The sequence below is a fragment of the Canis lupus genome, chromosome 13 (assembly GCF_048164855.1).
Source record: "Canis lupus baileyi chromosome 13, mCanLup2.hap1, whole genome shotgun sequence".
NCBI lineage: Eukaryota > Metazoa > Chordata > Mammalia > Carnivora > Canidae > Canis > Canis lupus.
Window position 1 is genome coordinate 23,974,981 of NC_132850.1, and position 27,420 is coordinate 24,002,400.

At 36.2% G+C, this 27,420-nt stretch overlaps 1 protein-coding gene across 3 annotated transcripts in view; it reads left to right on the plus strand.

Moving 5' to 3' along the window:
- The window catches only part of OTOGL (otogelin like), a 131,750-nt gene that overhangs the window by 100,967 nt on the left and 3,363 nt on the right, over nucleotides 1-27,420 (plus strand). For 2 of the 3 annotated variants that reach the window (XM_072772890.1, XM_072772891.1), the window contains 14 exons: nucleotides 1,231-1,445; nucleotides 5,273-5,414; nucleotides 7,204-7,389; nucleotides 9,171-9,383; nucleotides 9,858-9,962; nucleotides 11,455-11,562; nucleotides 13,241-13,342; nucleotides 13,860-13,964; nucleotides 14,051-14,091; nucleotides 19,391-19,454; nucleotides 20,487-20,665; nucleotides 21,111-21,215; nucleotides 23,621-23,740; nucleotides 25,131-25,176. In XM_072772890.1, the coding sequence (XP_072628991.1) occupies nucleotides 1,231-1,445; nucleotides 5,273-5,414; nucleotides 7,204-7,389; nucleotides 9,171-9,383; nucleotides 9,858-9,962; nucleotides 11,455-11,562; nucleotides 13,241-13,342; nucleotides 13,860-13,964; nucleotides 14,051-14,091; nucleotides 19,391-19,454; nucleotides 20,487-20,665; nucleotides 21,111-21,215; nucleotides 23,621-23,740; nucleotides 25,131-25,176 (1,731 nt within the window). The remainder of the gene's footprint in view (nucleotides 1-1,230; nucleotides 1,446-5,272; nucleotides 5,415-7,203; nucleotides 7,390-9,170; nucleotides 9,384-9,857; nucleotides 9,963-11,454; nucleotides 11,563-13,240; nucleotides 13,343-13,859; nucleotides 13,965-14,050; nucleotides 14,092-19,390; nucleotides 19,455-20,486; nucleotides 20,666-21,110; nucleotides 21,216-23,620; nucleotides 23,741-25,130; nucleotides 25,177-27,420) is intronic. The other variant, XM_072772892.1, reaches the window with a different exon arrangement.

The window sequence follows — 27,420 nt, forward strand, 5'->3', positions numbered from 1 at the left end:
TGTATGAATACCTTGTTCTATACAGTACTATGAAGTTTATAGGGCTGGTGGCTGGAGTTGCTAATAAAAACATATTTTTTATTAGCAATTACCTTTTTTCCAGGAAAGTTTAGACTTAAGAAATAGTAGCAGCTTTACAGTATAGTTCATTTCACTTGAGTTTTGTTTTAGTTGTTTGTTTTTGCATTGAACTCAGACCTTTGTATATTTACAAGGACAAGGCAATTACGGTAGCAGCAACTTTTATGATATTAACATGCCTACTTGAGGATTAAGATTTGATACTTGAAGAAAATGTTCAAGTTATATCTTTTATAGCCAGAGCCTTGAGGATTAAGAAAGATTATGTCTTAAGGTAGGGTGGGATTCAGATCAGATAAGGGTTCTGGGCCATTTCTCTGTACTTCCTTTGGCTCTGTACTCCACTGGATGAAGAGTAAGCTCCATCCTCCATCTGGCCTTCCTCAGGAAGCTAGAAGCTACAGCAGGTCAAAGCATGATAATCAATAGGTCATGTCATCCTAAGGAAGGGATATTGTCTGTGTCTTAGGATTCCAGGTCAGATCCTGTTTAGCACTGGTTGTCCAAAAGGTAAATGTAGCCGTGTGTCTGGTGACTGCCTGACCTGACTGTTTTAGTACCTCCAGCAGTTGTTAACTCAAGGGAGTAAGGACTACCTTTGTGCCAATCATGCCCTCTCCTGTAGTGGTGACGGGGCAGGGATAAATTCCTGAAATTTAGATTTCAGGAATTTAATGTTTTCAGGTAGGGTTTTCCTTGGGGGAATGGCTGTGTGGGAGGCAATCACCAAATGCCCGCTATTCTAAGGAATATCTTGGAAAGCTTAAGAACTAGTTCTTCATTTAGAAAGTAGTGGTAATAGTGAATAAGTATGGGAGCAGAATCCATCTCCTCTTTCTTCATTTTCTATCATCTTTTCACATTTCTTAACTTCTAGGATTGTAGTTTCTTTTTATTTTTTATTTTTTATTAGTATTTTTTTGTAGTTTCTTTTTAATCTGGTTAAGACAACTCTGTACTACTTTATCAAAGAATCAGATACATATTTTAAAAATTCCATCAACATTAAAGTGAAAGGATATACATTCGGCACCTTGTGCAGTAAATAATTTACTCTTTTAAAATCAATTATTAATATGATTTCTTTCTTTTGTCTACATTTGGTTTAAGTGAAAAAAATGTTTCCTTCTAAATATCATATCTTTCTAGGAATTTGCAATGAAGATCCAGATGATGATCTAAGGATGCAAAATGGCACAATTATTACAAATATGGAAGACATAGAATTATTTATTGAAAGCTGGGAAATTGAGAAATCATTTGAAGTAACAACAAGAAGACCTGTTAGGAATTGTACTGAGCATGATTGCAGTCACTGCATTGAGTTATTAAATAGGAGAGTTTTCATTCCATGCCATCATAAAGTAAGTCAAGGGCAACCATAAATAAGAACTGTCACATTAGACATGTTGAGAGTAAAGCCAATAAATTCCTGTTCTTGCCATGATGTTCTTCTACTGAGAATAGTTTAGTACCACACCTGCTGTCAGTATGCTCTGGAATTCAGAATCACTTACTTTTATAGATTTAAAGATATAGAAAGGATAATTAATTATCTTTTTTCTCCTATTTTTTTTCAAAACTGTATCTACAGCTTTCAAGAAAAATGAAATTCTGTCCTATGAATAAATGCCTGTAGGAGAAAGAAATCAATGTCACTTGATAACCCAGTAGAGAAACCAAGCCAGTAAGGATATTATCAGTTCTCTATGGTCTTGGCATCTTAGGTGTATACTTGTGATAGAACCTGTCATATATTCAGTTTAAACCTTCTTTGTTTGTCTCTAACTTTCTGACTTTATGTGACTAGTAGATATTTTAAATAATCTCTATCATTAAAAAAATCCATTGTGGGGATCCTGGGTTGCTCAGTGGTTAAGCGCCAGTCTTCAGCCAGGGCATGATCCTGGAGACCTGGGATTGAGTCTTACATCGGGTTTCCTGCAGGGAGCCTGCTTCTCCCTCTGCCTGTGTCTCTGCCTCTCTCTCTGTGTCTCTCATGAATAAATAAATAAAATCTTTTAAAATAAATCCATTGTTAGGGACATAGGACAGACCAATACAGCATTTCATGGATCATTTAATGAAAAGTTTGTGGACATCTAGCATTTAGTCCTTACAAGGCATCGTGTTAAACTCCTATGATCCGAAGATGAATAAGACTCTCCCTTATTGGGATCCCTGGGTGGCGCAGCGGTTTGGCGCCTGCCTTTGGCCCAGGGCGCTGATCCTGGAGACCCGGGATCGAATCCCACGTCGGGCTCCCGGTTCATGGAGCCTGCTTCTCCCTCTGCCTGTGTCTCTGCCTCTCTCTCTCTCTCTCTCTGTGACTATCATAAATAAATAAAAATTAAAAAAAAAAAAAGACTCTCCCTTATTCACAGAAGCTCTGGTGGGAAAGTGAGCTTATGAACAGATACGTGACAATATACAGTCTGGAGGTATGTGGGAGTCCAGGTTTGGAGGAGACTTCTCATACCTTTAGATATTTGATTTATTTAGAAGGATGAATTTGCCAGGAGAGAAGGGGGAAGAAGGGATGCCTACACAGATACAACAATATGTGTAAGAACAAGTTTTATAAAAGGCTATAACAGGAAGATATTGAAATGGTTGAGTGTAAGACATATGGAGGGGAAGAGCCTGGGAAAGAAGGTGAGGGAATTGTTAAAGCAGGAAGGTGTTCACTGTGTAGCACCTCCTGTGCTAGACTGTGGTGTGTAGACCCCATAATTCTCAGCCTGCCCCATGAGTTCCCTCAGGGAAAGGCAAAGGATGGCGAGTCATGTGATAAAAATGGCGTATCTTTTGGGAGCTTCAGTTTTATTTGGAGATTTGGATGCAGATAGGTTTTAAAGGTTTACATTGTTTTTAAAAAGCGAGTATGTAGGGGTGTCTGGGTGGCTTAGTAGTTGAGCATCTGCCTTTTGGCTCAGGTAGTGATCCTGGGGTCCTGGGATCGAGTCCCGCATCAGGCTCCTCGCAGGGAGCCTGCTTCTCCCTCTGCCTGGGTCTCTGCCTCTCTCTGTGTGTCTCTCATGAATGAATGAATGAATGAATGAATAAATAAATAAATAAATAAATAAATAAATAAATAAAATCTTTAAAAAAGCAGGTATATAAAAATGAAGAAACAGATACTTTAAAACCCAGTTTAGTGTCATTTTAATGTCTTTTTAAAGCATGATTTTCAAAAAATCCATTTTTCACTGGGAACTCAGAAGGTTGATTAACTTAATCAACCAGTTCCCAACTTAACTGTTGAAGGCTTAGAGAGGCTATGCAGAGTCCCTTTATTCTGACAGATCCCTTCCCAGGGAATTGAAGGGCAAAAGAGAGCAAAGCAGGTAATTTGGTTTCCCACTTGTCAGCTTCACCTTCATTTGAAAATCCCCATCGAGCAGACATGATCTGCCTGGATTGTATCATTTTTCTACCTAAAGCCCTTCAGTGTCTTTCACTTACATAAAGTATGTGCCAAACAACCTTCTCAAGGCTTACAGGGTCCTCTACACTCTGGCCCACCCACTTCTCTAGCTTCCTCTTGTGCTACACATTTCTTGCTTACTAAGCTCCAGTCTCCTTTCAACTCTGAATATTCCAAGGTTTTTCCTGCCAGTGGGCCTTTAAGATCCTAGTTTTTCCAGTCAAATACTTCCCTCCTCTGATTCATTTTAGTGTGGTGACTCCTCTGGGTTCTATGCAAAGACCTTTTTTAGCTTTGATCCAGAGGCAGAGAATTAGGTCTGTGTTACTGACTTTATACTGCTCATGCCTAGCATAGTGCCTGATATGTAGTTGGGTGTTCAATCAATTATGAAAGTGTACATAAGTGAATATATGAATGGAGATTATAGGAAAGTCAACTTTGGGGGGTTAAGCAGAAAGGTATATAATTTTTCACTCTGAATGAATTAGGTCATATGGGATTTCAAAGCAAAAATACCCAGAAAAAGCTTAGAAACATAATTCTGGATCTCAGAAGAGGTAAGTTAAGGCCAGAGATCAGGTTTGGGGAGTTATTTGTGTACAGATTTTTAAAAAATAATAATAAGTAATATGCAATGTGTCAGAGTCTGCTCTGAACATTTACTGTATATTAACTGACAGCTACCTTAAGTAGTAGTAAATGTATTATTAACTCTTTAACTTATGAGGAAACCGAGGAAAAAGGTTAAATGCCCAAGATGGTGGTATGAGTCTGGCAAGAACATTTGTAGTTAGTAGACATGACCACTGAGGATGGAACCTAGGGAAACACTCAGGATAAGGGGCAGCAGAGGAGCCAACACTGAACAGGTGAACAAGGCAATAGAATGGAGTACATTCAACATCCTGGGTTTTAAGGAGGAAACTCTGTGTTCCCTGGATTCCTCAGTGGGGATGCTCTGGACCGTAGCAAGTATTCCATGTAAAATGAGGTACTGGAAACCAAGGGAATTCCATAAAGAAGACTAAAAGAATGTAGAATCTTGGTTTTTATTGGATATGAACCTTGAAAAAGAAATGATGGGATCTGAAAAATGCTACATATTTTTATCAGGCACTTTGAGCTGTGTCAGAATTTGGCATCTGCAGGTAGATGTTTAATATGTTCACTGAATGAATGAGTAGAGAGAAAATTTGGAATTAATGTCGCTGGAAGTTAAATTATTTAGAATACAGGCAGTTCTAAATCAAAATGAAGCAATCTGTAGGAAAAAGATGAATTTTTAAATCGAGGCATATCAAATTATATAAATTATTCAACGTTCAATATTAACACATAGTTTTCAAGAAGCATTTATAACCTCATTTAATAAGTAATCCCATGTCTCATTATAGAACGCTTCAGGAACTTCCAGTTTGATCTCTCATAGATTATCCAGTATATGGAAAAGACAGTTGTGACCCGAAATACAATATCAGAAATAGATTTTACTAGGCCCACATACTTTGCTTCTTTGTCATCTTCATAAGATAGATTTATGTAGATCAGTGCAGGCGATATTTATCCTATCTAAAATGCATTTAAAATATTATTACATCAGAAGTGACATCTAGTATCATGAAGTTTGGAATCTAAGGTCAAGGAAGAACCATAATTAGTATTAATTTTCCACCCTTTGATTCTCTAGAACAGTTTTAGACTAACGTAGGGCCTTTAGAGAAATAAAACAATATAACTTATGCCAAGGTGAAATGTCTCTAGGTGTCACCGCAGAACTTTTGTGAAAAGATGTGGATCAATTATACCTATTTTTGGAACTATGAATGTGATGCACTTTCTGCCTATGTGACTTTGTGCAACAGGTTTGACATCTGTATTCAGTGGAGAACACCTGATTACTGCCGTAAGTGGTACATTTTATTTATTTATTTATTTTTTAAGTGGTACATTTTAAATAATATTTTCTAACAATCCCATAACATCCCATTTTATTACATTCACTTCTTTTTCTTTTCATTTTCCATCACAAAATAATGTCAAAAGAATAAAATACATATAAATGTAACGTAGGAGTTAGAAGTCAGCTCTCCCACATAGGCCACTTCTAGTTTCATCCGGCTCCAATTCTCCCAAAAGAAAACCTAGTCCACAAAATATCAGTCAGCAAAACCAATGGAAATGTTGAAGATATCACAGGGGATTGAACAGGGGTTTTAATTCTGTATGCCAGAGCACATTTCTTTGGTTTCAATTCAACCTGCCTCATTTGACCTACCGCACCCCCCTCCGACTCCCGCCTCCTGCTTGTCCCCTAGCTTGGGAAGAGGATGTATGTTTTTCTGTCCCCGTTTCCTTCTTTCCTGACATAGTATCCACTTCCATGGAAACAAATCTTTCTAGCTTTCTTTGAGTGATACCTAGGTTCATTTTTTTTTTTTCCAAATCCATGTTCGTGGATCTTTTTTTCTTTTTTTTTTTTTTTTTTTTTTAAGTTTTATTTATTTATGATAGTCACAGAGAGAGAGAGAGAAGGCAGAGACACAGGCAGAGAGAGAAGCAGGCTCCATGCACCGGGAGCCCGACGTGGGATTCGATCCCGGGTCTCCAGGATCGCGCCCTGGGCCAAAGGCAGGCGCCAAACCGCTGCGCCACCCAGGGATCCCTCTTTTTTTTTTTTTTTTTCTTTTGTATGTATCCTTTGCCCATTTTTATCTATAGGGCTCATGCTTTCTCATCAAGTTGTAATGATTTTCATAAAAATTTTATTAAGCCTATCACCAAGCCTATTTTACAGAAAACAATGTTAATTTAAGAAATAGCAATTAAATGGATCAAGTGATAAAAGATGATCAAAATGAGTATTAGTGAAATGCTCCAAAATAAAATAAAAGTTGTCATTTTCCCCTAGAAGAAAAGGTAAAATACATATAAGAAGAATCATATGTCACAAACACTGGTTACATGACTTCATTTCAGAAGTAACTCAGCTCCTGCTGTGCCCTACTATCCCTTGCCTTTCTGCTCCCAGAGGTATCACTATTCAAGAGTGTGGTTGCTTGATTCATAGGAAATGTATGACATCTCTAATTTTAATAGACACCATCAAATTGTTCCCCACTGAGATTTTACCAATTTATACCTCCACCAGCTGTGTGTTCATTTTTTAACAGTATGATTTTTGAAGATCACTGAGAATCAAAAGAATTTTCTGTAACATCATTTAGAAACTGTTCAGCACTGGTAGTTTCTTCTAACAGAAAAGGCTTAAACCTAAACACACAGCATTTTTCTTTTTTATGGTTTGATGGAGTCACATGTTTAAAGCATATTTCTCTGCTTTTTCTGAATAGACTGTTTTATCTCCTCACTACACAGAGAAGGAACTTCATACTAGTTGACTCTGTATTTATGCCAACTAGATTTGGGCTGCTTCTTGATCATATTTACTTGCTACAAATCAGATGAGCTTTTCCTACTATAACATACTAGCTGGGCACCAGGAAGATACTCAAAAATACCTATTGCTTATTTTATTTCTAGTTTTTGGTTACATAATAAATGAAAAATGAGAATTGAAGAGATGGAAATGAGCCAAATTGATTTTCAGAAAGAAATCTGATATCTCTTCCTTTCATTATAATCCAAATAGGTGACTTTGATCATTAGCAAATTCTGTCCTCTGTTATTCATAGCTCTGAGTTGTCCAGAGGGGAAGGAATATCAGCCCTGTGTGAGGACTTGTGAAGCAAGAACATGTCTGAACAGATGGTTCTATGGACATTCTTCATGTTTGAGTTTAAGAGAAGATTGTGTATGCAAGAACGGAACTATTCTTCACAGGCCAGATTCAATTCAGTGCATTCCAGAGAAAGAATGTGGTAAGCAGCAGAGTGCAAAATGACTTCTTAGGGACTCGGCAAATAAATAAAATTATTTTTGATCTTGGGGACATGTGCTGGGAAAGATTGATCAAAAGGACCCTTAGGAGTTGGAGAGAAAATCAATTTCTTTGTAGTTTTGATTTTTAATATGATTTCAATTGCAGTTACTCAAATTAGATGCTTTGGTGGTGAAGTGTTTTGTTGTTGTTGTTCCAAGTATTTATTTAAATTCTGTTTAATAAAGGGCGGAGGATGGAGGAGGGATGGGGCAACCGGGTGACAGGCACTAAGGAGCGCACTTGATGGGGTGAGCACTGGTATTATACTATATGCTGGCAAATTGAATTTAAATAAAATATTAAAATTGGTGGGAAAAAAAGTTTAAGATCGAATGTATTTGGGGATCACTGTCTATTAAACTCCCCATTGGAAGAAAAAAAATAAAAAGAAATAAAAAAGAAATAAAAATAACTCTTACAAAAATAAATAGATAGATAGATAGATGATAGATAGATAGATAGATAGATAGATAGATAGATAGATGATAAATAAATTCCAGTTAATGAACATACAGCGTAATGTTAGTTTCAGGTGTAAAATTTAGTGATTTGTCACTTACATGCAATACCCTGTGCTCATCGCAACAAGTGCCCTCCTTAATACCCATCACCCATTTAACCCCCTCACCCATCCCCAGTGATGATGTATTCTAATCTCTACCTATTTCTATAATAACTGGGCAAGGGTACGACAAATTAAGAATTAAGAGCATAGAATGTGAATTGAAATTCCAGTTATTTCATGTAATAGTGATTCATCTTTACCTCGTTGAGCCTGAGTCAGCATCTGCAAAATGGGGAAAATAATAGCACTTATCCCATAAAGTTAGTGTGGGGATACATAAATAATACAAAGCATTTTGCAACAGTGCATAGAGAAAAAGAACCACTCAAGAAATGTCAGATAGTATTATTATTGGGGAGAAAACATTCAATTTTTCTACTTTCATTTTATTCTGACTCATCGTCTCCATGGTGGTTGCAATGAAAATAGTGCAAAATTGAGAAAATTGCAGTACAGGACTTATCATTAGGGTTAGAGGAAAAGGAATTAAGGTAATAATGAAAGAGAACGGGCAAATAGAAGTGAAATGCATATATAGTTCCAGAAACAAGTTTGTGTTTGCCATTGAGAAAAGTATTTGTAGAAGGCTTTGAGAATAAAGAAGCACATTTATTTTTTTAGGGACCTGTGTATTTATCATTTTAATAATAAAACCACAAGACTCAGTAAATAATTAGGTACTTCCTACATTTAGATTTTAAAGCTGACGTGTTTTGAATTTTCGTATGACAAAAATGATAAATATGTGGTAGGGACTTTTTTCCCCTAATATCTCTCAATTTCAATAGTCAATATTTTAAAACTAACTTAAATTTATTTTACTTAGTTTGTTCAAGCTAAATAAATTATATTAACAAGACAAAATGAACAAGAAATAATGAACAGATTATCTTATTTATAGAAGAGGACATGCAAATTTACAGATAGTTGTAGAAGGGAAAAATACTTTTGTAGACTACATTACAAATTTCTTTAAAGAAAAATGTAAGCTAGTTTACTAGCTGGTGAAAAAAAAAAAAAAGAATGTAAGAAAGGAAAAATCTGTGATATATTATCTATGTCACTGAGCCAAGTCATGGTCTGAAGCCAAAACATCACAACCTGATTTATTTTAGTGCCTGGTTATGAGTAATATAAGTGTCCATCTTTTTAAGCATGCACTGATAGTGAAGACCAACCTCGCACTGCTGGGGAGATTTGGAATGGGGGCATTGATGAGTGTGCACTGTACAAATGTTTGGAGAATGGAAGTATTATTCCTATAGAACCAGATTGTGATGAAGAGCCCTCGCCAATTTGTGAACGAGAAGCTGAAGTTGTCCTGGGCACTGTTGATAAGTGGACCTGCTGTTCAAAGGAAATTTGTGGTATGTATGCAGGCTGAAGCCTTACAGTAAGTTACACCACAAGATATGTTGATATTATTTGTGAAAAAAAGCACAGCATGCATAATGTTTGGTAAACAAAAAGGTTGAAGTGCAAACAGAAATATTGCCATAAATATCACTTATATTTTCTCAAAGCACATTTTTCCACATTACGGTTTTGGTGATTTTGCAAATACACATGCAGACTCTCACTATAAGCAATTAATAGTGTTCAATAATATGTGACAAGGTAAAGGTTCTGGGAATCTTTGACTTAGGACAATCGAGAGTGAAAGACCGTAATAAATAAACCTTGAATCTACTACCTGTTCACATATGACCCATTTGTGACCCGAATGTGTTTAATGACATGTAAAAACATGCATAATAAAAATCACTTCCCTGATTTGAGTTGGAAGCACAGTTTTTAGTTATATTGACTAATATTTTAGTGCTTCTGTTTCTTATTTCCAGGCTGTGACATGACCTTATGTGAAACTGCCATTCCAACCTGTACGAATAGTCAAAAATTGGTTGTTGGCCATAGTCCTCTTTCTTGTTGTCCACAGTATAAATGTGGTGAGTAATGAACTGGGAACAGTAAGAGCAAGGTTCATTGTTCAGAACAGTGGATTAGTTTCTCATTCTTTGTGTCTACAAGAAAATGATTTGTTATAAAATATAATGGAGCGATCTTGCTAAAGATAGTTCTTTATTTTTTTCTAAGATTTTATTTATTTATTTGAGAGAGAGAGCAGAATAAGAGAGCACAGAGAGGGAGAATCAGACTCCCCACCGAGCAGGGAACCTAAAATAGCCGGTCACAAGATTCTGGGATCATGACCTGAGCTAACGGCAGACATTCAACCAACTGAGCTACCCAGGCACCCCAAGATAGTTCTTTTTTAACCTGCAATTTATTTATAAATATAAGTATATATGAATTTTAAATTTATATATTTATATTAATACATGGATTTAGAGAATTAACTCATTTTAAAGATCTTAATCTTAGCAGAAATATATAGGAAATAGCAGGTGTGATATTGTGATTTATAATAAGAAATGTGTATCTGGTCTTACACCCCATTCTCAGCACATAGCTCTTAATCCTTGGAGTTTCCTAAAGCAGGAGACCTATAAAGGTGTCTTTTATTATGTTAATGAGTTTCTTTCGGCAGGCTTTTAGCAAATTTGAGGATGGAGTCAGCCCTGTGATTGGAGGGTAGGAATTTTCAATCCCACCCCCTGACCTCCAGGAAGGGGACAGGAGTTGGAGGTTGAGTCTGATCTTCAATGGACAATGATTTAATCAACCATGCCTATATAATGAAGACTCTATAAAAAACCCCAAAGAGATTGAGGTTTAGAGAACATCCAGGTTGGTGGACACAAGAAATTTTGGGACTGATGTGCTCTGAGAGGTCACGAAATCTCCCTCCCCTTGCCCTGTACCTTGCCCTATGCATCTCTTCCAACTGGCTATTCCTGAGTTACATTTTTTTTTTTTTAAGATTTTATTTATTTATTCGTGAGAGACACACATACACACACAGAGAGAGAGAGAGAGAGAGGCAGAGACGCAGGCAGAGGGAGAAGCAGGCTCCTTGCAGGGAGCCTGATGTGGGACTTGATCCCAGGTCTCCAGGATCATGCCCTGGGCCTAAGTCAGGTGCCAAAATGCTGAGCCACCCTGGGATCCCACTGAGTTACATTCTTTTATAATAAATTGGTGATCTGCTAAGTCAAGTGTTTCTCTGAATTCTGCTAAACTGCTCTAGCAAATTAATCAAACCAAGGAAGAGTTTGTGGAAACCTCTGATTTATAGCCAGTCCACCAGAAGTGCAGGTAACAAGTGGGGCTTGTAACTGGTGTCTGCAGATAGTGTCAGAATTGAGTTGAATTGTAGGACACCCAGCCGGTGTCTGGAGAATTACTTGGTGCTGAGAACCTTCCCCAGCTGAACACACATTGAATTAGAAGGATATATATTAATTCAAAGAGAGCTGAACCATATGACTTTATCATTTCCTTCTATACAAATTTTCAAATATCTTTGTGTTTCTGCAGAATGTGACCCATTGAAATGCCCCAGTATTTCAATACCAGAATGCAGAGAAGACCAATTCGTGATTCAAGTTCAACAGGAAGAGCCTTGCTGTTTTTCTCCTCTCTGTGGTGAGTGCTCTGTGAGACAACTTCTTGGAACAAAGGGAGGATGTAGGGAAAATCTCTTATTTGATATGAATTTCATTGGTTACTGATGGTAACCAATATTCTGCTGATATACTGGTAGGAATTCAACTGAATAAGAATAATTGAAAAGAAAGTACAGCATTTTAAATGACTCAACAATTATTAGAGTTAGCCTACTTTCCTTTATTATATATATATATATATGGACTATATATATATATATATATATATATATATACACATATATATATATCAGTTAAAACATACTCAAGACAATATAATCAAGGTTTTGTTTTCTTTAATAAGGCTAGCACCAGTTAATTTTTAAATTTTATTTTTTAAAGATTTTTTTATTTATTCACCTGAGAGAGAGAGAGAAAGAGAGAGAGAGAGAGAGAGAGCATGAGCAAGGGGAGAGGGAGAGGGAGGAGCAGGCTCCCTGCTGAGCAGGGAGCACCAAGAGGGCTGATCCCTGGACTCCAGGATCATGACCTGAAACGAAGGTGGACTCTTAACCTACTGAGCCACCTGGCACCCCACAATTGTTTTTAGAGAAAAATTCATCCTTGGGTTTCCCTGAAGAACCAACTCAAATAATGGCCTCTGCTAAGCCATTAGATAACTACTTTAAAATCTTGTTTTATATATTATGTATGATATATGTGTGAGCATGGTGATGATGGAAGAAAATGGTAGAAATGAAAGGTGGTTGGGAAAAGACTCTATATGGAGATATATATTCTGTCTGGACATTGAATAATAAAAAGTGGATTTAAATAATAAAAAGTGGATTGAATAAAAATCAAGTGGATTTTCATATCGAAGACTGGTGATTAATGTAGGTTTCAGATGTACCTATGGATATCAAAACACATCTCTTTGTACCAGTTAAGGTTCTTTGAGTGCAAGTGGCAAAATGGATTGATTCCAGCTAGCTTGCATACAAGCAATTACTGGAAGGCTTTGGGATCAAGATGTTGTAGGATCACAATGAAGCAGAGCAACCAAGCCATTGGAAGGAGAGAAACCAGCTACTCTAGGTGGCCATCACTAGTGACTGAGTCAGCAACACACATTTCCTGCCCTGGTGGCCTCTGTTTATGATTGAAATGCCATAGAAAGAGATTCTGATTTGTCTAATGTGGGTTATTCCTACACGGAGGCCTGCTGAAGGTCAGGCACCTTTATTAGAGCCATTCCAAGGCAGTGTGGGTGGGGCATTTCCTCAGGGTCTTTCAGAGAATTGTAATGGAAGTAGGAAAGGGATACCGACCAGCCCAAAAGAACAGGTGCCTACTATATTACTCTTCCATGAATTGGAGTAATCAAGGGTAGGGAATTCAGAAAACTGAAGGAAATCAATCAATGACATTTGGATCCTAGGAAAAAGGAAGTTGCTCTAGAAATCTTAATGCTCTATATTTCTGCTAAGACACCGCTCTTCTATGTCACTGCGCTCAGAAAGCAAATAGCAAGGTACTTAGTCCGTGTTCCTGTTTTCATGACCAGGTGAGGAGATCTGTCTGTTAAAGCCTTATTTACCCTGTTTCCTATTTACTAACCATTGTTCCATGTTGTATGTGTGTTGTAATCTGGTCAATAATTAGTTTTTTTTTTTTTTAACTCAGCTGTGACTTCTGGCTTTTCGTTTTACCTTTAGTTTGTGAATCTTGCACCAAACCTGTTCCACTCTGTACTGATGGGGAATTTCTCACTGTGGACCTCAATACCACACATTTCTGTTGTCCACAGTATTATTGTGGTAAGTATATGATACATCTTAACTAATTTCAAATATTTAGGTGTGTCGGATATTTAAGAAGCCCCGTGAATCTTAGTTGTACTATCAGAACTTCATTGAATTTTAGCATATAAAATATACATTAAATATATGTAATGTTTTTATACATCTAAAAGCTCTTCTTGAATAATATCATCACCTCCTCAAGATAGATTACAATGACTTTTCTCATCATCTTAGAGTTTCTAGCTTTCCAGGTGATTCCATACATTCTCTACTTTCTTTCTCTTCTTGCACACCTGGCATTTCTCAGGGCCCTTCACCTGATGAGCTATCCCAGTTCTACTACTGTTGTACCTGCTTGGGAGTCATATTTTCCATCCTCACAAAACATGGCAAGTGAGTGGTGGGAGAGGCAACACTGGGGAAATAGAAGTCTGTGCACTACATCAACAATGGCAGCGAACTAAGTGGTAGGTAGTGAGGACAAGCTTTTACAAGAAACTAATCTTCATCCATGGCATTTTTTCCAATTTAGTGTGTGACCCAAATCTTTGTCCTGTGCCACTACTCACCTGTGCAGAAGATATGAATCTTGTGAAAGAAAATGTATCTGGTCAATGTTGTCCAACATGGCGTTGTGGTAACTAAGTTTCATACTTCAAAGTTTTATTACAGTATAGTAATATATTCTGACGTATATAAATATGTTGATTTTTGCCTTTTTAGAATGTAACTGTGAAAAGCTTGTTACGCCAACTTGTGAAGTGGTAAGAACACATATTTTGATTGAATTATCATATTATTCAAATTAGTTTATTTTTCCTTTATCCCTCTTATTTCTGTGTCCTCAGAGTTCATGAAATTATCCTCATTAAATTAGATTAAAGTAACATGCTCTGGTATCAGGGAGCAGTGAAAAATGACTTCACTGGTCTTAAAATGATGTAAAACATTGAAAAAAAGATTATCTCAGTATTGAGAAGTGTCCCCATTGATTCTTCAGGAAAATGTGCCAATGATGCATCTGTTGTGGAGGAGGAGGGGATTATAAACATGTAACCGTTGGTACTTTCCTAAGAATTATCTGTGAATATTTCATAAATAAGGAAATTGAGGTCTAGAGAGAGTAAATGATTGGCCGAGTTCTTCAGGACTCAAACCAAGGGTTATTTTATGTATGTGTGTGTTTTTGTGTATTCCTTTATTCTCTCTACTCCAGTGTAACTCTCTCATTTTCTTTAGAAATCTAGCCCAGATAATGTCAAAACAAGGACAAAAGCAAATTGAAACTGCCTTGTTTTTATTCCTTATTTTTATATAAAATAAATAAAATATTTTTATATAAAAATAACAATACCTCTATCATATGAATAAGATAACATAAATCAAGTACTTAGTACCTGACACATACAAAGAGCTCAGTAAGTATTAGTTGTAATAATTATGATAAAATAAACGCAGCACTCAGAATGTTAACCACAAGATACAGATCATCATGGACAATTTTCAAGGGAAGTTAACCATCTAGAAAATTTGAAAGAAAGTGATAGGTTAGAATAATGGGTGAGAGGAGTAGAAATATTCCAGATGGAGGCTATATTGAACTTGAATAAATGCACCAAAGTGCGAGGTAAGGTATGTATGCTAAAAGATAGCACCTTCTCTCTTGCCTTGAGAAAAAGCTAACCGGAGGAGGAAGAAGGAACAATGGAAGATGAAGAATTATCCAAATTTGTGTATTGGGGACAGCTGTATAGACAAGAGGAAGGATTTAGATTTTCTTTCTTTATTTTTTATTGGCAGTTAATCATTCAACCAATATCTGTTGAGAACCAGATTGTGTGATCATGGTGCCAGACACTTGAAATAGCTCAGCCCTTTTTTGAAGAACTCATGGCAGATTTAATATGATAAAAAAGAGAAAGAGTCCTGCACCGGGTGGAAATTATGATGAAAATGGTGTCTGAGTTAATTCTGCTATTCCTATGTAGCAGGATAAGGGCAATAAAACATTAGAGGGAAGGAGACCAGCAAGAGACTATTATAGCCATTCATGAAGGAGAACCTTGGGTGGAGTGAGATCTCTGTAGAAGAATTGGGGAGAGGTTGAATTTAGGAGGACAAAATGTAAGACTCTAGCCTTTTGTAACATATTTTACAAATGTGTGTAGGGGTGTGTGTGTGTGTGTGTGTGTGTGTGTGTGTGTGTCTGTATGAGATAGAGATAGAGGGGGAGTGGAGGGAGATTAAAAGAGAGAGAGAGAAAGGAGGGTAAAAGATGAGAAAACTAAGATGAGAAAAAGGGAAGAGAAGAGGAGGGAGAAAAAGCAGGAGGAGGAGGAGGGAGAGAGAGAGAGAGAGAGAGAGAGAGAGCCAGACACACACAGAGACAGGTATACCCAGACAGAAATATCTACAAAATGGTTAAGGCTACAAAGCTTGCACATCAAAATTCTAGAAGTCCTGAGTCTTTGGATAAACACTGGTGGCCAGAGAAGCGGCTGAGTAGAGCTGCTGTGGTTTCACTTGTACCCAGCCTCGTGCGGAACTCTCCTCCTGGCCTGAAAGAGGGAGCACAACTTCTTGAGGGATTTCGATAACTTGGAACACAATATAACACAATACACACCCTTCCCCTTATGGGATTTTGTGCCTACTGTGTCTGGGTCTTTTGAAGCATTTTGGGGAGAAGCTTCTATGTTTATTCTTTAAACTTGGTCTGATTATTACTTTAACTCGTGTGTGTGTGTGTGTGTGTGTGTGTGTGTGTGTGCTCGCCTTTAACACCTGTCTTGGCCTGACCACCAAACCACTGACCATTTTACTGTCTGTCCATCTTTCCCTCGTTCTGTTTTTTTTTTTTTAATTTATTTGTTTCTTCTTGCAGGTTTCTACCATTCTCCACTTACCTTTTCTCTGTGGCCTCCTCCATCCCCAACAATTGTGCTAGATGCTGGCTGTCTAGTTTTCTTTCCAGCTCATTTTTCAATGTCTGAATATTAATTATGAATCAGAATTTCACATTACTCAGTACTCCATGCATTTATTGAGTGACTGCTGTATTATATACTAGCACTGTTCTAGGCACACAGAACATAAGCAGTAGCTTCAATATTCTTGAACCTCTGACCTGAATATATGTAACTGTATGCATAATAATTTGGTTTGAATATTCACAATTCTATACAAGCACTGACCTGACCCATTGTTATTGAGGACCTATTCTGACTAATTGCTAAACATCTGTTTCAGTGTCTAAGTTGATGTATTATTTTAAATCACATGAGTAGGGATGCCTGGGTGGCTCAGTGGTTGAGTGTCTGCCTTTAGCTCCGGGCTTGATCCCAGATTCCCGGGATCGAGTCCCATGTCGGGCTCCCTGCATGGAGCCTGCTTCTCCCTCTGCCTGTGTCTCTGCCTCTGTTCCTGTGTCCTTCATGAATAAATAAATTTAAAAAAAATAAATAAATCCCATTAGTATATTTACATAGGTTGTGAATGTATTTCACCCTGAAAAGTCCATATTGGCCTTTGCACTATTTCTTTTTTTAAATAGCAGCTGTTTGGCAATATAACTCACACACCATACAACTCAGCCATTTAAAATATAGAATTCCATGATTTTTATTATGTTCACAGAATTCTGCAACCATCAACACAATCAACTTTAGAACAATTTTCTCACCTCTAAGAGAAACTCTGTATCTGTTAAGCACTCACCCCTTATTTCTCTCCAAACGTCCCTGCCCTAAGAATCTACAGTCTCTCTCTCCAGATTTGTCTGTCTTGAATATTTCACATAAATGGAATCACAGAATATGTGATTCTGCGATTCCTCCCACTCAGAATAATGTTTTCAAGGTCCATTGGTGTTGGAGCACATGTCAGCACTTCATTCCTTTTTACTATTAAATATACCTAGACATTTATCCAAACGAAGGTGTACAATGGCCAATGGTACATGAAAAGACCCTTAACATCATTAGCTATCGGTTAAATGAAAATCTGAACTACAGTGACATATCACTTCACACCCGCTGAGAAGACAGATAATAATCCATATTGGCAAGGAGGAGGTGGAGAAATTAGAACCCTCATCTGCTGCTGGTGGGAATGTAAGATGGTGCAGCTGTTTTGAAACACATCCTGGCAGTTACTCCAAAGGCTGCGTACGTAGCTGCTATATGACCCAGCTATTCCGCTTCTAGGTGTAAACCCATGGTAAAAGAAAACAGATGTCCACACAAAGGAATGTACGTGAATGTTCATAGTAGCACTATTCACAGGAGCCAAAAAGTAGAAACAGCCTAAGGTGGTTTTGCTACTGATCTTAAAGGACAAGATGCTTGCTTGAGAGTTAAACACACACGTACACACACGCACACACACACACAACACCATTTTTGATAGAATATTAACTATTGGTGGAATAATCAAGAATAGATTCCTCTAGGTGAAATTGAGTACTTATGAGAAGAAAAGTATAACTAAATATGTGGATAAAATGTCAAAAGAAATAAGTATAGAAAGGAAGAGTAGCAGGATTAAGCCCACACTTGGGAGGACACAATGGGCATTGCGGCTTTAACTACTAAAAACATGGTGTGTAAGTGACCTACAACTTAGCGCCAGCCTAATTCCTCCTTATCTAATGTTTTGGAGTAGCTTATAGCTTATGCACTGGGAGAATTTGATTTATTTTTCTAACACCCTTATTTCTAACATTTTATTTCCAATCCCTTTGAATTGTGTAATGACTAAAAGTCATAAAACACCAAGTGAGTTAATGTTTATGAAACTACAGCTTGTAAAGCACGACAAAAGGTAAGATATTAATAACTCTAAGGAAATTTTATAAATTACTATGACTTTATTTGAATCCTGTTTTGTGTTAAGAATTGAATTAATTTTGGGGCACCTGGGTGGCTCCATTGGTTGAACATCGAACTCTTGGTTTTGGCTCAGGTCATGATCTCAGGGTCCTGAGATCAAGCCCTGAGTTGGGCTTCCCACTCAGCACAGATTCTGCTTGGCAATTTTTCCCTCTTCCTTGCCCTCCGCCTCTATCCCTCTCCCCACTCCTGAGAGAGAGCGTGCTCTCTCTCTCTCTCTCTCTTAAATAAATAAATAAATAAATAAACAAATAAAACCTTTAAAAATTAGAAAAAAAGAATCAAATTCACTTTATTACTGACATCATATGAAAATTAAATGCACTCAGGAAAAGTTAATACTTAAAAACGCAGTTCTTGAAACTTTAAACCTGGCACGACACCTAGAGGACCCTAGACCATTTCTGGGATGGGCAATTGTTTAAGCATTGGTATGACCACGATTTATTAACACCTAACGGTTGTACCACACTATCTGTGTGGCCGCCCTATTGTAAGTTCTTTACATGAACTGACCCATTTATTTCTGTAAATAAACCTAAGAGATAGGCGATGTTAATTATTCCCATTTTACAGATGAAGGAAGGTGAGGAGAGGCCTGGCTCAGTAACTTGCCTCAGATCACACAGCTAGTAGGCAGCAAAGCCAGGATGGGCACAGAGGAGACTTGTTCCTGAGTCTGTGCTATTAGTTGCTCTACTATAGTCTTCTGCTTCTGCTTTATATGCTGTCACAGCTTAGCTCCACGCAAACCTCAGAACCCTGGACCACCTCTAGAGAGAAGATCAAGAACATTTACACCAAACAAAATTTCCAGGATTACTACATATTCTCTTATCTCCAGTTACCCACTAGAAGCTCAGGATCCAATAATATTTTCAAGTTAGTAGACACCATAAAGATCATCTTCTTTACTTTCATTCAGTAGATAAAGGAATTAAAGTTTAGAGAGCTTAAGTGATCATAATCATATTGTTGATTGTGAATTTTTTCTGTGGGCTGCTAACTAAATGACCACTGGTTTAATCAAAGCCTTAATCAAATATGTAATAAGCACTCGATATGTGTCTGCTGTGTGGTAGGGAACTTACTAAATGTTATACTGTGTATATTTTCATAGTTGTTGTATAATAAGCTGTATAAATCATTTAATAATAATTCCTTTTTCTAATAGGGAGAATTTACTGCAATAGACCATAACTTTCAGAGTGACTGTGGATGTGTACGGTATCTCTGTGGTAACTATGTTTTCTCTAGCTTTTAAATGATATGAATGTTATTGGTATTTGTTGTTCACTATTAATAAATTAAAAATGATTTTCTCTGAGTAAGATAACTCATATTTATAAGCCATTTTGCCAGTTTTTGAGTATAAAAATGCATTATTGTTTTTCAGTTGCCTCTTTTGCTCTACTTCTAAATGTTCTGAGAAATATGTTAATGGGACAGAAAAACGAATGTATTTTTCAGAGTTTGCAGAATTTAAAGTGGATGCTATGTTCTTTTTAATATATATCTAATATTTTAAAAAATAGGCATCAAAAAGAGATTTTTGCTCACTGTTCTGTCATTATGGATGTTAACATTGCAAAACATAGAATTGATCTTTCTATGAAATAACAAATCTTATGTATTAGTGGGCTAATAGAAAAAAAATTTAACCCTTGTATTTTTGTGTGAAGGCTTAAATTCAGTGTTGGCAAGATACAAAGAGCTTCTGAGCTGAATCTTCATCACTCTCCTAACCTACCTTAATACGTCACTTTTACTTTGTGTCAGCTACCTTCCTCATTGAGTATGATGTACACGACTATTTAGCAACACAACAAAACTGAAAATTTTCTCTCGAAAGAACCATTAAAAACCTTGAAATGTTAAACAGAGCCACCATGAAGAGCCCTAGATTGATTTAGATTTTGCTTCCGTCTCTATCTATTCCCCCAAATTGTCATGTTACATTTCCAGAAGAGAGAAAAAGTAGCTTGATGATCACTTAATTCTAAAATTCTGGAATCTGTTATAAACATAGCTTATGAAGGCAGTTCAAACAGTAAAGAGGAGTTAAGTTTACAGATCACTTTCTATATGTTAAGGAATAAATGTACTAAATTCATTATCAAGTAGATTCTTGAGATATTCACAATATGTAAAGGCAAATATCTTTATTGGTTTTGAAAAAATTGCACATCACTATGAAAACATAAACTTAAATAAAAGTTCCATTGATTGATTAATGAAAAACTCAAAATAGTATTTTTCATTAACTTTAGAAAAGGACGATGTGTGTGTATTTCAAGAAGTATCAGTATTGCATCCTGGCCAATCTATGACAAAGTATTTGGAAGGGGACTTTTGTTACACAGTGGAGTGTCTGGAAGAAAAAGATAACCATACAGGCTTTCACACTCTGAATTTTACAATGGTGAATTGTTCAAAAGAATGTGACATTGTAAGTATTCTTTGTAAGTCATTCTGGTGGAGAGTTAAATTAATCATAAAATGGCAGCTATAGAATTTTAACTAGTGGATACTCCACAAGTAAAAAGTATACACTCAATAGTCCAATAATCTATTAATGTGTAATATATCTATATAATGCATATTTTCCTTTTCTTGTATACACATCTTGACCCTTATTATCTATTTATCTATATAGCTTGCTTGATCTGCTTGATGAATCTTGGCTGCTGGATGTAAAGGTTAATATTTACTTCACTTTCTAATACAGCCATATAGAGTCAATTATTATTTGAAGTGCCTCGAAGTCAACCTTTAAAATGCTTAGAGGTATTCTGAGAGAGAGAATATAGTTATATTAGAAAGTACTTCCAGAATGGATTCATTAAAAATACTGGTATTGTGTGGCTAACTAAATGTACCATGGTTATACACAGCACCAGGTGTACACTCCATCTCCAAGTGATTATGATTGCTGTGGTACCTGCAAAAATGTATCCTGCAAATTTCAGATGGAAAATGGAACATCGGTTATATACGGGGTATGAATTCCTTAGTTCCTAAAATAAATTCCTTGGAGGGTAGCTCCCCGTTCTATTTTCTGAAGAAGATGTTCTTAAATGAGTCTAAAATATACCACATGTACACATGCACACGCAGAGTTCTACATACAATAAACACACTCATATACAGCACACAGACAATTTTATTTATTACATTTTAAAGATTTTGGTAATTTCTGCTGTAAAGGAATATGTCAAACTTATAGATCCTCATTTTTTTTTCCAGATGTGAGGAATAGGCTTTGAGAATTGCTTATTTCTAATGGTTAGAACAAAGGGGAAAAAACATTACTTTATTCAATCATTTAAAATGAAGCATTTTCAAACAAAATCTTAAAAAAAAAAAAAAAAGGAGGATGGGAGGGGACACTTCATGGCTCCGTTGGTTGGGTGTCTGTCTTTGACTCGGATCATGATCCTGGCACACAGGATGGTGGGACTCCCTGCCCAGTGGGGAGACTGCTTCTCCCTCTCTCCCTCACCCTACTTGTGGTCTCTCCCTTTGAAATGAGTATATAAAATCCTAAAAAATAAATAAAATGAAGCATTTTACCAGAAATCTGAAACTCATGATGTTAACCTTTAATTATTTCAGGTAGTGAAGATTTCAGTGAGTAAGTAAGAGAAAAAGATTTAGAATATATGACAATTTTTCTTACAAGGACCTCAAGAATCAATAATGCTATATCATATCTTTCCACCAAAAATAATAAAATAATTATTCAGAATTTGCCTGTTGTCTCATAATAACTCCATATAGGTTTGCAGATGACCTACTCCTTCCCTAGAATAGAGAAATGGAACTTCCTAATTTTAGTGCAGTTTATTAGTGATGTCATTAGATTTAGGAGTGTAACTATTTCCTTATAACTTACATTACCTGGAAGTTGTTCTGATTTATTGCCATTTTTAAGTTTTTCCATTAATAGTTTAGTTATCTAGAGGTCTTACTGCTGGTGTTCTTAATTACATAGGATTATTCATTTACCCTCAAAGCAGATTTCTCCAATCCTCCACATTTTATTAAATAAGAAAGATGAACGTTTGTCTTGTGCCATGACTGATATTTCACAATTATGTGCGCACTAGTACTACTGATTTAAATAGTGTTGTTGATATTGTTTGTCTGTTTTATTCTAGCAATACTTGTTTTGTAATATATTTTAAGGAGAGTGTTTTGAAAACAGAAGCTTCTAAGATGATGAGGAAGACATGGGTGTCAGTGAGAGAAAAGAAATTAAAGTTTACTTGAAAAGAACACAGCAATTTGGGGCTTCTAGTAAAAGAGCAACATAAACTCTATAATCAATAATCCAAGAACCATCTATGTATATGACTTGTATTCACAGTGATAGCCTGAAATGTGAATAAAAGGCTAAATTATATTCAGAATAGTTTTTGAAAACTCAAAAGTAAATGCAATCAAGGTACATCAAGAACATTAACTCCTGTCTCTTTCAAAGATAAGCTTGAGTTATCTATAAATCTAATTCTCCTAGAAAAACTAATTTTTGATTTCAGATAAGTAAGATAATACTACTTGGGTCAGAATATTAGAATTACTATTTGAGTTTGAATATTTTATTTTCTCTTATACCTGGACTTGTAGATCTTTTCTGATTGAGATTCTAGAAGATCTAAAGATATTCGTAAGTTAAAATAGAATCTGGAGAAAAGAATCCATCAAAACTCCTTACTGCACAAGGAATCTTCAAGCCAGAGTTTGGCTAGCATTTTAAAATGTGGGTTATAAAATAAAAATATAAATAATCAACTATAGCCCAATAATTATGTTATAATATGTTCATCTACTTTTATTTCTAAATAAGAATTCTGAAATCAGGAATGAAATAAAGTTACTATGTTTAAAAATTTGTAAAAGGGATAGGGATATGTTTTAAAACAATGATAAGGAGTGTGAAACTAGAGCCAAAAGTCAATAATCACTGTCATCCAAAGATTTTTTAATTGTGTTGTTGATATGGGAGTAAAAGGAAGAATAACAAATTCAAGAAAGGAGGCATACTAACTAGTATGATTTGTTGTTTTATAATTAGTGAGGGAATATTAGAAGAAGACCTTTGACACTTGGCCAAATTGGATAATTAATCTTGTAGTAGAAATAGATACCTATTTGTTTTTTTTTTCCTCTCTCTCGCTTTATTTCACATTTCACATCTCAGTTCCAGTATGAAACCACACACACATGCACACATACACACATACCATCTATTTTCAATCCTTTTAGATAAATTTGGGGATATTTCCAGATGAACATTTTTGGCACAAGAAGTTCTCTGCATCTCGACTTGGATAGGAGATTTTCTACTTAAGAGATATATCATAGTTTAATAAGCAAAACAGTGATGTTCTCTTATTTTTAGGAGGGGAGTACCTGGCACTATAATTGTACCACATATGAATGTGTTAAGACTGACGAAGGGACAATGATTCTGAACTACAGTATGGTCTGTCCCCCTTTTAATGAGACCGAATGCAAAATGGTTTGTACTTTATTATATCTAAGAAAATGTAGTATTAAATATCATTTAGAAAAATAATGTTGTCTGAAGTCATATATATATATACATTGTGGCTTATTTATTTTGGGGTATGTATTATTTTCATGTATATTTCTTATATTTCTTCAGTTTGGCATTTTGAGTTATAAATCGTGTTCCAAATAACTTTGATTCTCCCTGAGTGGACATTGTGCTAGATCAAAGAATTATTGAAAAATCATTTGATCAGCAGACCTAGCCTCTGCTTTGGTGAATTAATAATCAATTAGAGGTTGGCCAATTTTATTTCTTAAACACGCAGCCAAATTTATGATGTCATTCACCTTTTAATGAATGCTGGCCTAAGTAAAATTTGTCTTACCTTCTCTGGGCACAGGCCATGGTGAACTTGGCATATGTCACAGCACTGCTGATCCTTTAGTTTAGATATCCCGGTTCCTTATTATCTCAGAGAAGAGTCCATTGGGAAAGCAGATTTTTGGAGGTGATACTTTTTCTTACAAGATTCTTTGTAGCTTTAACTATTTAGGAGATAATGCTCCCTAATGAAAAGTAAGCTTTGTTCTATAGTGTAGGCAATATTTTTCCTATGTGTACAAAAATAGCATTGTCTCATTGATTTTTTTCCCCCCAAGATGTGTCCTTTTAGTGATGGTGGTTAGCTGGCTGGCTCCCTAGATATCATGTATAGGAAAGAAATAGAATTTCAGCTCTGTAAAGAATTTTAGGCATCATCTTATCTCACAGATGCATTTTTATAGCATAAATTCCTTTGCTTGAATTGCAATTAGCAAGTTACTAAAAGCAATTCAAAAAAGAAGATTTGTAAGAATTCAAAAAGATAACCGATAAAATTTTCTTAATTTAGACTTAGGCAAGAGTCATCCTGAAGTGGGGGATTTTTTTGGAGTAAAATATTAAAGAAAAAGATACATCATTTTAACATTCAATTATATTAAGAAACTTAGCCTTGTCTCATAGACTACTTCAGGTTATTTCACAGAGTTGAAAAAAACATAATGACCTCTGTTTAGAGTACCTTTTATTACTTTGCTTTGGTAAGAATTTGCACATGTCATTTTTTTTTTATTTTTTTGCATATGTCATTTAAATAAATAAAGTGTTCTTTTAAGTAAGTTACTCTTTTTGCACTTTTTCTTATTAGTGAAGAAATAACAAAAATTTAAACAGAATATCTGCTCCTAATTTTAAAAACAAATTCTCACTAGAAATAAGTAAGTTTCTACAATTTTCCTATAAAGGCTTTGTGATATTTGATAAAAAAAAATGAGAGAGTTAGTTTTCTATTTCTAGTCTGAGAGGAAATGAACAAACACTGTGAGTTTTGACTTTATTCCTTCTCTCTTCCTAGAATGAAGGGATTGTAAAGCTTTATAATGAAGGCTGTTGCAAGATCTGTAAGTGAGGACATATTATATGCATTAATTTGATAGATTAGTTTTAATTGCTCATGGTGATTATGATTTTTCTCATAAAATTCAGATCTTATGATGCAAGGAGGGAAGCACGTATTATTTAAATGTTTGTCATGTGGTTAATTACTGTGTAATTCGGTCTTCTGGGGTATGAATAAAATATCTTTAATTTAGATGAATTTTAACCTAAATATCAGAAATTTCTTTATTGTTGTATTTCCCAAAAGGTATTGCATAGGATTTTTAATATATTTTAAGTTTAAAAGGTCTCTATGGTCAGATTTGCTTGGAACATGCTGGGCTACACAAATTTAAGTAGGTTATGATGAGAATGGGATTGTGACTTCAATAAGGACACTGGACTCTGTAACTCCATGTTGATTATTACACAAGTAAGTACATTTTCTTGTCTGAGGGCAGACAGAGGAAGATCTATCCAACTGACCATAATCCTACCATTTATTGCCTGATACACATCAACACTATTAAGCCCCCTGCAGACAGTCTTGCAGCCAATCCTCACAATAGCTCTGGCAGGTATGTAGGGAGGTAGGTATGGTTCCTCCCCCAGATAAGGATTCATTGTTATCTTTTCTTGTGTAGGGTCTTTTCTCGAGTTAGTGAGATCTGGGGTTACCACAGAAGCGGTTCAGTAAATCACAGCTCTCATGGAGTTAGTCCAGTCACAGATATGCATGAGTTTCTATTCTTTGGATCAGAATCAAAATGATACTTTGATCCCCTTGAGGCATTAAGTGCTCTCTATTATATAATATGCCCAGGTCTGCAGAATGAAGCAGACCCTTTTTATTGTGAATAATAATGAGGACATATTTTTCCTTATATTGTTTTATTTCTTTGCATTGAGTGTGAGGAAGATAAATGACTTAGTAAAAGTAATAAAATCAGTACAATCACAGAAAAAAAAAAAAAGCTCTGGGGTGTGTTGTGCCAGGGGTCTGGAGAAGGAAGGGGGAAATGAATAAGGGAATGAATCTTCAGAAAAGTTGATTGTACTAATCGGCAATGGACGCAGGCCTATCCAATGCCTGGGCCCAGGACCTTTCAGTTCTAAACCTCTCTGAAGTTGCAGAATAATACCAAGCTACCTCAGTTTCTCCCATCTGACACATAAGGACTTGTGAAATAGCTTTTGCTTTGGTATCAAAATCCCTGTCTGCAGTCTTTGCTTCTGGGTGACCAGGATATCTCGGAGAGACCGGATATTGGATACTATTGCAGATGCTGTGCTAAGCAAAATCTGTTACAGTAGTCTTTAAGGAATGAATAGGAAATGCCTTACCTCTTGGGTACAAATAAGTTCAGCTTACTAACAATAAATTGATGCTGTGCCAGTTATATTTATTGCAGGAATTAGCTTATCAAACCAATTTCTATGAAGTGGCTTCCATGTATCAGGCACTCTCTTAGGCACTGGGACTGATAGTGAATGAAGCAATGCCTGCATGCCTCGTGCATATTATCAAGAAGGGGGAGAAGCAATGAACATATAAATATATACTATTATGTCAGGTAGAAATGAGTGATATAAAGAAAAATAGTACAGAATAAAAGGGATGGAGAATGGGGAGCTGGGTTGCTAAGTGGGTGGTTACAGAATGTCTCTTTGATGAGATGTCATCTGGGGAGACTAAATGTCTTTGGGAAGCCAGGCAGGAAGAATGAAAAGTGTTGAAAGCAGAGGAAATAGCAAAGTTTGGCTAAGCACAGGGATGAAGGTAACAAAAAGAAGAGGGTGGGTACCTTACAGGTCATGTTAAAGATGATTCCTTTCTTGACTATTTTTAATTCTTACATGAGAAGAGAGAGGTTAATAAAGTAACTAGCCACTGAGTGAGAGTCCCATAAGGTACACAACAGCCTGCCCTCTGCCACCAAACCTGAACCTCCGACCCAGGTATAGTTGGGAGGCCTGGGAAAGAAGAAGGAAAAAGCACAAGAGCCTGAGGAAGAGCCATGAGTGAGATGGAGGAAAAGAGAGTGTTTCAGAAGCCAAGTGTGGGCAGTGAATCAAGGAAGAGTGATAGACTGGGCCAAATGCTGCTGAGAAGTTAAGTAGGATGAGAACTGAGCTGTGACCTCCAAAGTTAGCACTTTGAAGGTCAAGAGTGACCTTGAGAAGGACAGTTTAATTTCAGGCAACCTTTGCTACTCATCTCTGCTTCAACTGGAGTAGTTTAACTTTTAGATACCTGGCGTGCTGGC